Raw genomic sequence first — 15,060 nt, 5'->3', positions numbered from 1 at the left:
AACTAGTATCCCAATCTTCAAAGAGCAATGCATTATATCCAGAGCATGAGGGGAAAAGGGAATCACTGAAAAACTCCTAACCTTGATTTATGCCCATGTCACACCTTAGCAGCCCAGCCAGTGAACTGCATGGGAGAAGGGTATACCCCTAGATGAGAGGTGGGAAGCACAGGCTTGAAGTGAGGACACTGATTTATTTCTGTTTCCTGAGCACTTGATCTGTGAGTCATGTTCAGTGAATGTCACTTTGAGAAAATGAAGATTGATTGAATGAATGAAACATCTGTTATCCTCATGTTACATAACATTTGAAACTACTAGGGTACATATTGTGTACATTTGGAGGGCTGTGGTGTATGCTTAAGTACATTATATTTAAAAGGAGAACAGACTCCACAAAAGGTTATTTTTACATTCAATAAAGTTGTATAGAGTTTTTAGTAATATTTTAGATTATGGGATAACTTGGGGGCTTATCCATTATCAATAGCAATGTTTCTATTGGGAAAATGTTTTATATATTTAAAAAAAATTTAGAGTAACATTAATTTTAAATTCAGAGTTTCCCTTATTTATTAGATTTGAAAACTTTAAAAATTGGTAATCTAATACATTTCGTTAGTAATTTTTATTTATCTAAAATGTTCAAGTAATCAGTACATCTAAATCATTATCTGTTTTGAGTAAATGTCATTGGAGTATTAGTTATTCCTTAATGAAGAGGTAGAAAGTAAGTTTGCTGCTTTTAGGAGCTGACTCTGTTCTCCAGTGAGCTCTTTCATTCCTGCGGTACATGATTCATTCTATTACTAACACTACTTCTGTGATTCTCATCATTCTTGAGGCCATTTGGGCACACATGGAGAATTTGTAAATTTGTGTTTTTTGCAGTGTGTCACTCATCACCCCACAGTCTTCATGCTGGTGATTTGTTTCATAACCTGGGGGGAAAGGCATATATTGATGAAACTGTACAAAAGGACTCTGAGGCAGTGTGCTAATGACTCATGTCAAATGTCAGTATTTTCCTCTGAAAATTATTTTTTCCTACTAAAAAAGTCATTGATCTTGTTTGTTTGTAGGTCTTCCTATCCCTGGGCTCTAATTTCACCTTGCAACTGGTAACTGCGATGCTTGTCAGTGGACGTTTCTATGACATGCCAAAAATTCTCCAAGAAGCTAAATCTGCTGTCCTTCCTGTCCCCGAGAAAGCCGCTAATTCTCAGGTAATTGGTCCTGAATGTGGAACCATCCAGGAACCACTAGAGGGCAGCATTCATAAGAAGGCCTAAAAAGATTCTTAGACATAAATTTTCTCAAAATTGCTATTTTCTTAAATCAATATCAAAGTAGACATTATGGATACATTATATGAAAATAATTTGCCAAGTTTTGAAATTTTCCTTTTTGGAGATTTAGAAAGTTTGTGTCCTGTAGAATTTGAATATAAGAATTTTTTCAATTATGGTCATTTAGAATCAAAATTTCCCGGTTTTTTAGGTTTTTATTGAGTATTTAATATTAAGGTATTTTATGCTACAAAATTAAAATTAGAACAAAGCATCAGTTAATATTTCAGACTTTTTCATTTACCAACATTGTGATTATTTGTCTTTTACAAGTTCGTGCTGATGGAGATAAATTCTAGTGATGAGATCCTGCGACATGGTTGCCCCTAAATATTTGAATCTTCCACCAGAGTTCAGTGTGGGAAAGATTGTTTCCTGATAATTTCAGAAGTTCACAGGAGAACAAAAAATAACTTAAGGGCTTTTCTTTCTGTGTAGGCCGGTTCTGTCAATGTAGGAGCAAGACAGGGCTATTGTCTTTGGCTCATGGTAATGTGTGTATTTTTGAGACCATGATGGGATAGCATTGCATCCTGTTCCTTCAGATGGGGGCTCCTTCAGCTTGGTTAAGGCAGGCCTAGTCCAGTATATGGATGTGTAGTCTACACAAATGATAGCCAGGTCTAGCCAGAAGCTTGTGTAACAGGGTCTCCGACCATTAAGGATGTGCTTTTCAGAAACCCCCTCCTGGACTGCTTCTCCACAAGGAATGAATTTGCTTTGTCCCCTAAATGGAATTCATCAGCATTAAAAATAACTGAGAAGAAGAGTGCGTTTTTTTCCTCCTGCACCTCATCTGTTCAAGAGGGAATGGAGGACTAGAACTTAATACTTTGAAGTTTTGTTGTCTTCTTTTTGCACACAGGTTATAAAAAAAGGATTCCTTTGCACACGAACCATTCATTTGGCATAGCAAAATATTCCCTACTCGTTGTTCATGCACATGGTTACAACACGTATCACCTCGAAGGGCAAGATTGAGGCCAGTCAGGATGTATTCCTGTCCTTGGTGTATCCTCTGTACTTCTTACCAGTACTTGTGTGTGTGTGTGTGTGTGTGTGTGTGAGAGAGAGAGAGAGAGAGAGAGAGAGAGAGAGAGAAAGAGATAGGTGGCTAGGACACTTTCAAACAGCCTCTAGCCATGTTGCAAGCATTATCTTAGATATACCAAAGGTTTTGACAATTACTAAGCAAAAGCCTCACTGTAGTAGGGAATCTAGGCTGGTGTCACATTGAAGTTTCGTTTTTGTTTTTATTTTCTTTTTCTTTTCTGTAGCTCCAGAAGCTTTCCTGGGGTACCTTCTCTGACTTTTCTGCTACTTTCCTTTCCAATTTAAAATGGGGAGGATATGGGATGTCTGGGTGACTCAGTCGGTTAAGCATCCAACTCTTTATTTCCACCCAGGTCATGATCCCAGGGTCATGGGATCTGACCCCGCATCGGGCTCTGTGCTGGGCGTGGAGCCTGCTTAAGATTCTCTGCCTCTCCCCCCCTCTTAAAAAAAATGGGGAGAATGAGTCTTAATATAGAACTGTCAATCATATGGTATGCCAATTTATAGACATTAGGACCAAAAGAGGTAAATTAAGTTATCCAAATCACGATGTGAAGCCAGGAATCTAGTTTTATTTTTACTTATTGGCTAGACCTTATTTCATCTGTAAGTCATTTTTAAATCCAGGGTTCCTTGAGAAGATTGCCCTTAAAAGAAGATCTTACTTGATATGGATGAAAAAGATGATTATTTAAAAAAAATCTTTGGACATTCCTGATCTTCCAAAAAACAATTAAATTGAATCAAAGAGCTGGAAAGAACCTTAACAGAAAATCTAGTTCATGATGCTCATTTTATAAATGAAGAATTTATTATTATATCTTAGAAAGATGTCAGATCTCAGTTCTAGATAAACCAGGTTCCACAAAAACCCACAGACAAGTCATATTAAAATTCCGTTTTTGATCTTTTGCTTTCATATGACCATAATTACACTTATCTTTTTTGGGTATTATAAATTCAAAGGATTTCATTTTGATAAAAAAAAGTATAAACCATAATCAGAATTATAAAATAGAATAAGTTTCCAAGTCTCAGATGTCATTTCTCAAGCGTTACTCTTTAATAGAATATATTTTTCATTGAATATATTTTAAAACAAGAAAATATGTTGTGTAAACAAAGAGAAAGTTGACTTTTAACTCGCTCTTCAGAAAACGGGGACCTTTAGGGGGAAATAAAATATTCTTAACTTGTTTTTCCTCAGGTTGGATTTGAATCTACGGCTTTTGCACTCACGGACATCACTGCGGGAACAAGCCAAGTTGTGATTTCTAGGAGAGGCACGTACGGCTCTCTCATGGTTGCCTGGGTGGCTGGATATGCTCCTGGGTTAGAAGTCCCCGAATTCCTTGTTGTTGGCAACATGACCCCAAAACTAGGTGAGTCATCGCTTTGCTGAGATCTTCCCTGTAGAATGTAGAGATGTGTGGTTGGCCACTAATTTTCTTGGCTCATCCGTACTCTGGATAATGAACTGTTTGTTTTCTCATACAGTGCTCCCATATTTTAGTGATCAGAGTTGCACAGTCTACTTGGTAAAAACGAGAAACTTTATTCAGTCAAATTAAAAACTTCGTATGGCACCTGGAAACCGTGGTCACTAAGCTGACTACTCTGTTGATATATTAGGAGTTTGTTAAAAGTAGTTCTAAAAATATAATGTGACCTGTACAATAATCAAAAAAGGCACGCCTTTGTATTCATTTACGTGTTCACTGGAATATTGCTGACAATAGAGCAGCTGTGGCTTCATCTTCTTTGTGTTTTTATTATCCCGTTAGCTCTGTGAGGGTCAGTGAGATGTACCTGTTAGATGACTTGACCTCTACTCTGCAGAATAGACGGGGGGAGGCAAAATTTTGGTGTAGGGACCTTTCTTTCAGTTCACGTACCCCTCTCTCCAACTTTTTAAATGTGTTACCTTTTGTAGACTGTCATAAAATTCTGGAAAAGACTCTATTTTGCTACATTTTCAAGAGTTGAATCCCAGTGTAAGAACTCAGAAATAATACCCTGCTTCTCTTCTCCTATTCCCATTCAGGGAGCCTTTCATTTTCCCATGGAGAACAAAGGAAAGGAGTCTTGCTGTGGACATTTCCCAGTCCTGGTCGGCCGGAGGCCTTTGTTCTTCACCTCTCAGGAGTACAGAGCAGTGCCCCTGGTGGGGCTCAACTTCGGTAAGACGGGCTTGATTCTCAACCAACACCGTCTCTGAGGAATAATCTGGAATTTATCAGTTGAAACAGAAGAAGACACAAGGTTCACTTTCCTTGAAGCAGATGCGAAAACACTTTGAGTGTAGAGCCACACAGGGCCTGCATGCCACGGAGGGAAGCTGACTTTCGTAGGCCCACCGCCCATTGCTTGCTTTGAAGAGCATTCTCCCTGACCTCTCACTCAGTAGTGTTGGTCTGGAGTAACATCTCCAATAAGAACTGTGATGGCAAAGTCACCTATTATTAAAGGAGTCTGTCTTCTGAGTATCTGCTGAAACATACCTAATTTTCCCAAGGGATTAAGAAGAAGAATCAGCATTATAGCAGGGTTATAATGTGACTTGTATCAGTGGCTCTTTTGAGTTTAATTTAAATCAGTATATTTGCAGATAAATATGTCCCAGCCAAAAGCAGTTTACTTTTCTCATACCTCGGATGGGCTTGATCAAAAGAGTAGAAGGCAGACCTTAGAGGTAGATTCATGAATTTAGTCCTGGCTCTGCCTCTTACTTGCTGTGTGACTTTGGGAAAGTTACCTGATCTTTCTGTTCTTCGTTTACTTACTTGGAAAATGGCAGAAAAGTGCAAGCAACATCAGTGTGTGTTCACATATGTTCGTATACGTGTTTAGGTGTAGGAGATAGTGGCAAAATCAAATATGGTTTTAGATTATACATATGCAATTTAAAAAATGTTTGGCCACAGAATGTCTTGCTGGGTAACAAATTTAAATGCCTTTAACAATAGCAATAGTTAACAGCTAGACCAGACATTGCTTTAAGATATTTTATATATATATATAATTCATACGTACATATTTGGTTTATATGTATATATGTGTTATATATGTCTTATATATATTTTATGTGTGTGTATGTGTATATATATATGTGTGTGTGTCTTTACTATTACTCTTCACAATAGCCATATGACATGGATATTATTGTTAGTCCCATTAGATGAAGAAAGGACTCACAGATATGTAACAGACCCAGTATCACACACCTATTAAGGTTGGGACCATGATTTAAATCCAGGTTGTCTTCTACTGTCTGAGCTCTTAACCACAATGCTATGTGTTGAGTGATGGGTGCTTGACACTAGAGAGTCATGAGCTCTGGGGTGTCCTCCCTAAGGGATTAAAAAACTGATTAAAAACATAAAAAACAAAACCCTGCAGCGAAAGAAAATTTATGTCTGTGGCCTGAACTCCCTTGATGGGCCACCTGTGTTAGCTCTGGCGAAGCTTTTAACTCCCAACAAAACTGCGTAGGGAAAAGCTAAGGATGAATCTAAATCACTCAATCATGGATGTTTCTTCAAAGTCGTGTGTAAAATTGTAGCAACAATTGTGTGAGAGAATAGTTCCACTACTGGCCACCTGGAAGAAGCAAGGATTTCGCATCTAATAGAGACAACTATTTCTATTTGGTAGATAAGAAATCTGGCTGACATCCAAGAATCTTGAGTTCTTGGCTCCCTGTGTACTGATCATAGGAGAGAGCCTGGTATTTCAGATTCTTCAGAAAGCTTCTCTGGGATAAACTGGAGAAACAGAGAGAAACCTATAAGCTTTTCACTGTCCTACAGCTTGTCAGGGCTTGTCACCCACAATTGCAGCTTCTGTTCTTATATTTTGTGTGTTCTGGTATATTCATCAATAAGTAAGTAGGGTTTCAGGGAATTTGAAAGGGCATGCCATCCTTAAGATGCCCTCATGAGAAGCACCTTAAATATTTGAAAAATGAATCTCTGCAATGGTATTCCTATTTCTTATCAGTTCTTTCATTTTTTTTTCTAGATCAGGTTTCACCTTTGCTGAAATTGAACCAATGGGAGTCTTTCAGTTTTCCCCTAGTTCTAGAAATGTCATGGTGTCAGAGGATACACAGATGATCAGATTATATGTCCAAAGACTGTTTGGGTTCCATGGTGATCTTGTTAAAGTTTCCTACCAGACAGCGGCAGGAAGTGCAAAGCCCGTGGAGGACTTTGAGCCTGTTCAGAATGGGGATCTGCTTTTTCAAAAATTCCAACCTGAGGTGGATTTTGAAATAATCATTATAAACGATCAGCTTCCCGAGGAAGAAGAAATTTTTTACGTTAATCTAACTTCAGTAGAAATGAAAGGATTACAAAAGTTTGATGCCGATTGGAGACCACGCTTGAATCAAGATTTTAGCGTGGCATTGATCACAATATTGGATAATGACGACCCAGCAGGAATGGATGTTTCTTTCCCTAAGACAACTGTGGCTGTGGCAGTTGACACAGCTCTCATTCCTGTAGAAACTGACTTCTCAACCATATACCCTGACACAACCAAGATGACAGCTGTTCCACAGCCCACTGAAATGGTTGCCATTATTACTGAGGCGACTGGTGTATCTGCCATCCCTGAGAAACTTGTCACCGTTCCTGATACATCTGCCTTGTCTGAGAAGCCTGATCTGGCCACTGTGACTGCAAATGTTTCCGTCCATGGAGTATTTAGTCTTGGGCCACCTATTGTTTATGTTGAAGAAGAGGTGAAAAATGGTACATTTAATGCTGCAGAAATTCTTATTCGAAGAACTGGTGGGTCTACTGGCAATGTCACTATCACAGTTAAAACTTTTGGTGAAAGATCTGCTCAGAAGGAACCAAATGCATTGCCCTTTCATGATATCAGTGGAATTTCCAACCTAACGTGGGCCACTGAAGAAGAAGATTTTGAAGAACACACTCTTATCCTTACGTTTATAGATGGGGAAAGAGAACGTCAAGTATTGGTTCAGATTTTGGATGATGAGGAGCCTGAGGGGCAAGAATTGTTCTACGTGTTTCTTACAGACCCTCAAGGGGGAGCACAGATTGTGAAGGGGAAGGATGACAGTGGATTTGCAGCTTTTGCCAGGATCATTATTACAGGTATATCTCTGGGGTAACGGACGTAAAAATGTGCTTGTGCTACAGAATTTGTAATAATATTATTCTGTCTTAAATTTGATTTGAGAGGGTGAATTACTTGACTCACTCATAGTTATTCATTAAAACATTGTTTTCTTGTGGCATGGACCCATAATATGAACTCATGATGTTGTTCTGAGGCGCCAAGCTAGAATTTAATGGACTGTAAATGTCACTTAGCTCCGAGCCAGTTAAACAATCTATAAAACTTATACCTTCACAATATAGGGAAAACCTTAAAAATGCGTAAGTCCATGTTCTTCCTTGGGAAAATATTTAATTTAATTACCCAAACACATGATTGCCTGTCCTGTTGTGAAACCTCATTCTGAATTTCCAAACTGCTTTCAATATAATCCATCCCCAAAATCTAAGTCTCATTATTAGGAAATTCTTCCTTTATGTTGGGAAATAGATTAAAACTATTTTCTTTTGTTCTCCTTCTAAACCAGTGCAGTTTATGTAACTTTTTTTTTTTTTTTTTACCAGTGGGTGTATATATTACAATAGCTTAAAAATTCAGTGCTTTTTTTAAAGAGTTCCTTGTTCCATCTTCTAAAAGGTTTCAGTTGATAGTTTGTAGTTTTCGTGTGAAATTGTACTGTATTTCTTAACGTGGTTTAGCTCAGCTTGTCAGTACCTTACACTATTTAGAGTATTGACAAGACCATCTTGTGATTCTTACCTAGTCTGCTCTTTTTTATAAGCATTTAAGAATTTTACATAGTGCTTTACAGTTTCAGATGACACCGTCATAAAATAACGTAGTGGAAAAAAAACTAAATGTCATGAAGCCTATATTTGTAGCCCAGATCAACCATCAATTGGGAGACTCAATGAAATCATTTCGTGTCTACTCTTCTTGTTTCTCTTTTATAAAAGGAAAATTTTAGAATAAACATCTTTATGGTCCACTGTTAGGATTTGGTGCCTCCTTCCAGAATTTTTATTGTATTTTAGCCATTCAGTAATACATCAGTCATAATTTTGCAATGGTGTAACTTCCTCTTATACCCAGCATCATTCCATTTATGTGACCCAACAAATTTACACCAGTCAGAATTGTTATTTATTTCTGTTCTTCCAGTTTATTGAGAATTATAAATACTAATTCTATTCACCAAGTTATTTACTGATTTTGATTCACATTAGCGTACTGTGAATTACTTACATTTTTCTATTAAAATTATTTTGACTCAGCGACCTCCTCCCCCATTCCATGACATAGATATTTAATTATAAGTATTTGAATGCGACCAGGGATGACAGTCAAAATTTTTAGCAACTAGTTTGGCAGAGGCACAGGCCAGTCAAAATAGTTGCTGGAGGCTCCTTGCTATCCCAGGGATATCCCAGTCTAACTCTCCAGGCAGTCACTCAGTTGAGCCTGAATGAGGTAGGTACTCTAACATTTACCTTCCCTACATAAGGTACATTGATGACACACAGATGGCAAATGATCAACTCCTTACCTACTTCTTAATGTCACGTGATATAATTTACCTGACAACATCTACAGTACATTTGCATGATCATATACTCCACATTTCCTTATTTGTATCGTCCTCTCCTGGCTTTTTAACATAGTATTTCCCTCTTAACCACATCATTAATTTTTCCCATTCCTCTTATCTTCAGCTAATCTTCATAGTCTTTTCACATTTAGATTTTAGAACAAACTTTCAAAATAATATCAGGAGAAAATAGTTTAGTTTTGGGTTTAATCATTAGCACATTAGAAGTCTTGATTCATCTTACTAGAAACTTGACATCAAATTTATTATTGTAGGTGTGGTAAGGGAAGTATTATATTCAATAGAACCATGCTAAGTGCTATCGGACTGGAAAAGAAAATGCTTGTGCTTGTGAGAAGTTTATAATCTGTTTGAAGAGACCAAATTCCCACCAAAATGACAAGGAAACAATTGCTGCTGAAGAAGAAAGTTGATGTCAGGTTCTGATGCAGGGCTAAGGAGTGATCGTAGTGATTAATGGGTAAGGATGACGATTGGCAGTCTAGTGGAAACAAGGCACACATGAGACACCAGGACAAAATGGTCCCTAATTAATAGGCTCCACATTTTCTCAAACTTTAGACCTGCAGAATAGGGGCTGGTGCTTACTGGCTCTGCCCCAACGGGACCATTAGGTGGTTTTCTCTTTCCTTATCCTGACCCCTAATTTCAGAGGTTCTGTCTCCTTGGAATTAGCAGTCAGGTTTCACAGTGATGGGTACAAGTGGTTTTTGAAACTTACTGCTTTGGGGGTCATTCTTTTAGGATCACTTTGCAAAACTGAGCCACTGGGTAATCGAAAGCAGCAGGAACTGTTTACTGGCATTTCTCTAGTCTGAGAAGCTAGTTTATGCGCTGGCAAAGATTTGGAGTGACCATTTCAGTGTGGTGTGGGCCCTAGGCTGCTTCCATCTTAAACACGATTTGTAGTATGATAGTGCGTGTAACCTCAAATGTTGCTCAGAGGTGTTTCTTTTACTCGGAGATACTTAGGAGCTCATTAATAGTTCTGTTTTTCTTTGGGGCAAACGACTGAATGCATAACATAAATGCTTTTATTGGAAGGTAAATCAGTTAAATGGAATTCATTATTCAGTAAATATTCATTAAACACTTGTAATATGCTGGACACTGCTCTTGATACTGTAGTAAGTAAATAAGAACATTGCTACTACTCCAGTAGGGTATAATAACTTTAAATAGTCAACATATGTAAAATATAAAGGGCTATCAAATGTCAGAGAGAGATGAGCATGTATGTCAGGGTGGGGAATAGGATTTGATGTTTTCTTTCTTCTAACCTAATGTTCTCCCGGTGTTAGCTACCTTGATATTTTAATTTTGATTCTACTCTATTTTTAGTAAAGATCTTTAAACATTTTAATCCCCCTACTCACTTGTAATTTGTCACTTTTATTCCATCTGTGCTGGAAAGATGAGTGAAGCACTGGAGGAGCTCTTTTATTTTTTATTTATTTATTTATTAAAAGATTCTATTTATTTACTTGACAGAGATAGAGACAGCCAGCGAGAGAGGGAGCATAAGCAGGGGGAGTAGGAGAGGAAGAAGCAGGCTCCCAGCGGAGGAGCCTGATGTGGGGCTCGATCCCACAATGCCAGAATCACGCCCTGAGCCGAAGGCAGATGCTTAACCGCTGTGCCACCCAGGTGCCTCATGGAGGAACTCTTTTAGAGTCTTAAGTATATTATAACCCTCCATTTTTCTTCTCAGGGAGTGATCTTCACAATGGCATCATAGGATTCAGTGAGGAGTCCCAGAGTGGACTGGAGCTGGGTGAAGGGGCTGATAAGAGCAGACTGCATCTCACTGTCACAAGGCAGCCAAACAGGTATGTTGATATATACGTAGAAGATGTAACATCCTATGTGTCAATACAGTATCGGGTTTGGATTCATAAAATGGTAAAGACAGGATGAAATGCTAATACAAGATAGTGTGGAATTTGGTATGTCAGTGTTCAGATGCTCTCGTCTTTTTTTTTTGGTTCTGTTTTATGTTTTTTGGGGTTTTTTTTGCTCTCGTTCGTAATCTGTGGTTTAACACACTTGGTTAAGGAGTCTAACTTAGGGCCACCTTGAATATTTTGTACTTCATCAAGTACCATACAGATGTCGGCTTACGAAAGTCATCACTTCAGCATATCTGCTATTTGATTGCTCTGCGTATGTAACTGTTTAATGTTAGGGGGACTTGGAGTACCAAAATTTTGCTTTCATCTTAATACTCTCCAGTACCCATCTTCCAGATGCTCATCACAGACGTGCGTGTGGTATACACCCACATACGTGGATATAAATGACCTTTTCCATTTTGGGTGTAAATTCTCTGGAAATGTAGGTCATCCCTTGCCCTTTATTTTTATAATAACAACCATTTTTAGCAGTAGTGTGTTTCCTTTAGAAGAATTCTTGACATATGAAGAACATTTACTTGAAGGCAGGGGTACCCTATAATTTTTATTCTCATATTTCTGGTACACAATAGGCATAATAGGCAGAAAAGTATTATTTGTTTCCACATTCTTGATACATAGTAGTTTAAGAAAAACTTAGTATTGAATAGAGTGTAGTGGAAGAATGCCACCTAAATTCTGGCCTTAATTTCTTAACTGTAATGAGGAGAACTGGTTATTTTCAGCATTATCCGTGGTCAAGGAAGTGCTGTGCTTTGGGTGGAAGAAGTACACTTAGCATGGTGTTGACACGTTAGACCCATTTGCATAGGTGTTGCTTTGTTCCTAGGGCCTTTGAAGATGTCAAGGTTTTTTGGCGAGTCACATTTAACAAAACAGCAGCCATGCTCGAGAAAGATGGTGTGAACCTGATGGATGAACTTCTATCTGTGTCCGGGACCACGACCTGTACAGTGGGTCAAACGAAGTGTATAATCACCATTGAGCTCAAACCGGGGAAGGTAAGAAGTGGGGAGGAACTGTATTTTCAACTTCTAATTACATTTCTTTAGAATTAGTCAATTTAAAGTCACTTTGTTGAAACTTACACATTGGTTATGTAGAGATCCTTTGTGTCTCGCCTAGCCATAATATCTAAATCTCTTTTCTGGATAATAGACTTAAGATTTACACATTATTGAATTATGAATTTTTTAGTAAGCTCATCAGTTGTGCACCTAGAACTAATACAGTGTTATATGCCAATAATAGCTCAATAGTAATATGAAAAGCTCATCAGGTTTCTCCATTTCTGTTTTTTGTCATTTCCAAGATTCTTCTGGACCACGTGCTCCTTGTGTGAATGATCCCTTGAGTCCTTTTCAGCCAGTTTAATATCTCTGAAAAAAAACTCTGTGATTACTCTGAATGTTTAATGTTAATGCTCTTATCATACTTGTAGTTTTGGCCAAATCATATTATATCCATAGATTTCACCCATAGAATGAAAGTTTTCTCATTCTTTATTCATATTTAGTTAGAGAGTTCAGCTTTGATCTACTAAAGAAGTACTGAGGCCATGCTTGCTGAGCATTTGGATAAATTTCTATGCATTCATGTTGCACATGGCACTTAGGAGACAAGCATGCCCCTGTCTTTCCATGGGAATCTGCATTATTCATATGGTATTAGTCACTGCCAACTTACCAGAGCTGAAGTCATTTAGTAAATGTGTGTGACCTTTTTATTTTTTTATTTTTTATTTTTTTTTAAAAGATTTTATTTATTTATTCGACAGAGATAGAGACAGCCAGTGAGAGAGGGAACACAAGCAGGGGGAGTGGGAGAGGAAGAAGCAGGCTCATAGTGGAGGAGCCTGATGTGGGGCTTGATCCCACAACGCCGGGATCACGCCCTGAGCTGAAGGCAGACGCTTAACCGCTGTGCCACCCAGGCGCCCCGTGACCTTTTTTTTTTTTTTTTAATGTGATAATTAAATGCCTAAGGAGCACTCGATAGTGGTTTTTTTTTTTTTTTTTTTTTTGGTCTACTATTTAGTTTATTAAACTCAAATACTTAATACAAAAACTAGAAATAATACTGTTTCATCGTTTTTTTGTCCATGCCAGACACTTTAAACCACAGAAAAGCATGCACAAGTGCAATCATTTCAAAACATGTAACTATGCTTAAATCCATTCTAAATAACAATATTGTAGATTTATTTTTTTTTCATTTTTTTTCTCTACTTGTTTTTTCACTTTCTGAGGATTACTGTACCAGGTATATTGATTTTCTCTAAGGTTACAGTAGTACTTATTTTCAGACCTTCCTGGAACTGTAATAATTTTACTGGTTCCAAAAGAGGAATAATACTTATTTCAGAAGGTTACATATTCTTGGTTATCACCGCTTTGTTCTTTGTTGGGATTATGGGTCCTGGTTCTTGTCTAAAGTTGTTACAAATGAGAATTGCTGGTCATCTGGTTGGGATCTATCTTAGGACTTCACTTTTTAGATCATTATATATTTTTTTAAGTTCATGCCGTACAGGTTGATTTTTCTTAACACCATGTGTTTTCTCCAGAATGATTTGTTCTTTGAACTTCGCAGGGCCAGCTTTACATTAACAATATATATATATATATATATATATTTATTTATTTATTTATTTATTTGAGAGGGGGAGAGCACGAGCAGGGGGAGGGGTAAAGAGAAGCAGACTCCCCGCTGAGCAGGGAGCCTGATACAAGGCTTGATCCCAGGACCCTGGGATCATGACCTGAGCCAAAGGTAGACACTTAACTGACTGAGTCACCCATGCACCCTGCCCTATTACTCTTGAATATGGAGCTGGTCTATTTGAGGTATTAGAAATATGCACCTGCCTTTTTAGTATCTTGTTGTATTTAGGAGGGCAACGTAGAGGCTTCATCTAATAAAAGATGAGATAACAAACCTGTGTTCTTAGTACATCCCTTTTAGCTCATCTCTTCTGTGACAATGGAACACACAGTTGTGCCGTCTTTCAACTTGCACGCAACTACCAGCATTCTTTCACTTCTGACTTGTTTTCATCTTCATTTATATGTGTTTCATAGGTCCTAATACTTTACTGCTATTCTTGGTACAATTCTTACTCTTTCTAGGAAGGATTATTTTATTCACAATTTTTTTGGTAGCTCCTTCCTACTTACATATAGAAAGAATGTTTATCATTCTTTAGTAAATGAATACATACTTAATCAAAGACATAAATGTCCAAGTATGTTAATACTCTTCTTCAAATTAAAATTAATAAAATATTAAGTACACACTATTATATTCACACTTTTCCATTATAACCACTTTTTTATACACTACAGTAAATTTTCTCCCTGAAGTACCCTTAGAGACTCAAATTCAACTGTTTTTTTTAATTAAAAAAATTTTATTTTTTATTGACACACAATGCTACATTAGTTTCAAATATAACATAGTGATTCAACAAGTCTATAAGTTATACTATGCTCACCGTGAGTATAGCTACCACTAGTCATCATATAATGCTATTACAGTATCATTGACTATGTTCCTTATGCTGTATCATTTATCCTTGTGACTTATTCATTCCATAACCAGAAGCCTGTATCTCCCACTCCCCTTCTCCCATTTTGCCCATCCCCCACCCCTTCCTCTCTGACAGCAACCAGGTTGTTCTCTGTATTTATGGGTCTGTTTCTGCTTTTTTGTTTGTTCATTTGTTTTGTTTTTTACATTCCACATACAAGTGATGAAATCATATGGTATTTGTCTTTTTCTGTCTGACTTATTTCTCTTAGCATAATACCCTCTAGGTCTATCAATTAATTTTAATTACTAACTGAATGGCCTTCTTTTTGCTACTCAGATAGCCACGGCATGGCCACTAAAAGTCCTATTAAGGTGATCTTTTGTCTTTTCATATTCCTTTAAAACTCTCTGGAAATATTTTTGCTTTATAGCAATGACATATGTTCTGTAGCCATCCTGATTTTTCCAATTGAAGACATCTAGTCAATTACTGTCCAAGGAATGACTT

General features: G+C 37.5%; 1 protein-coding gene across 1 annotated transcript in view; it reads left to right on the top strand.

Moving 5' to 3' along the window:
* The window catches only part of ADGRV1 (adhesion G protein-coupled receptor V1), a 471,428-nt gene that overhangs the window by 151,221 nt on the left and 305,147 nt on the right, over positions 1-15,060 (top strand). The window contains exons 70-75 of the mRNA XM_008700836.2: positions 1,083-1,226; positions 3,613-3,787; positions 4,450-4,585; positions 6,426-7,534; positions 10,820-10,937; positions 11,851-12,022. Coding sequence (XP_008699058.2) covers positions 1,083-1,226; positions 3,613-3,787; positions 4,450-4,585; positions 6,426-7,534; positions 10,820-10,937; positions 11,851-12,022 — 1,854 coding nt within the window. The remainder of the gene's footprint in view (positions 1-1,082; positions 1,227-3,612; positions 3,788-4,449; positions 4,586-6,425; positions 7,535-10,819; positions 10,938-11,850; positions 12,023-15,060) is intronic.

The sequence above is a fragment of the Ursus maritimus genome, unplaced genomic scaffold, assembly GCF_017311325.1.
Source record: "Ursus maritimus isolate PB19 unplaced genomic scaffold, ASM1731132v1 scaffold_5, whole genome shotgun sequence".
In the NCBI taxonomy this organism is placed as follows: Eukaryota; Metazoa; Chordata; class Mammalia; order Carnivora; family Ursidae; genus Ursus; species Ursus maritimus.
Note: the sequence above shows the minus strand (reverse complement) of the source record. Positions and strands in the feature narration are given on the sequence as shown.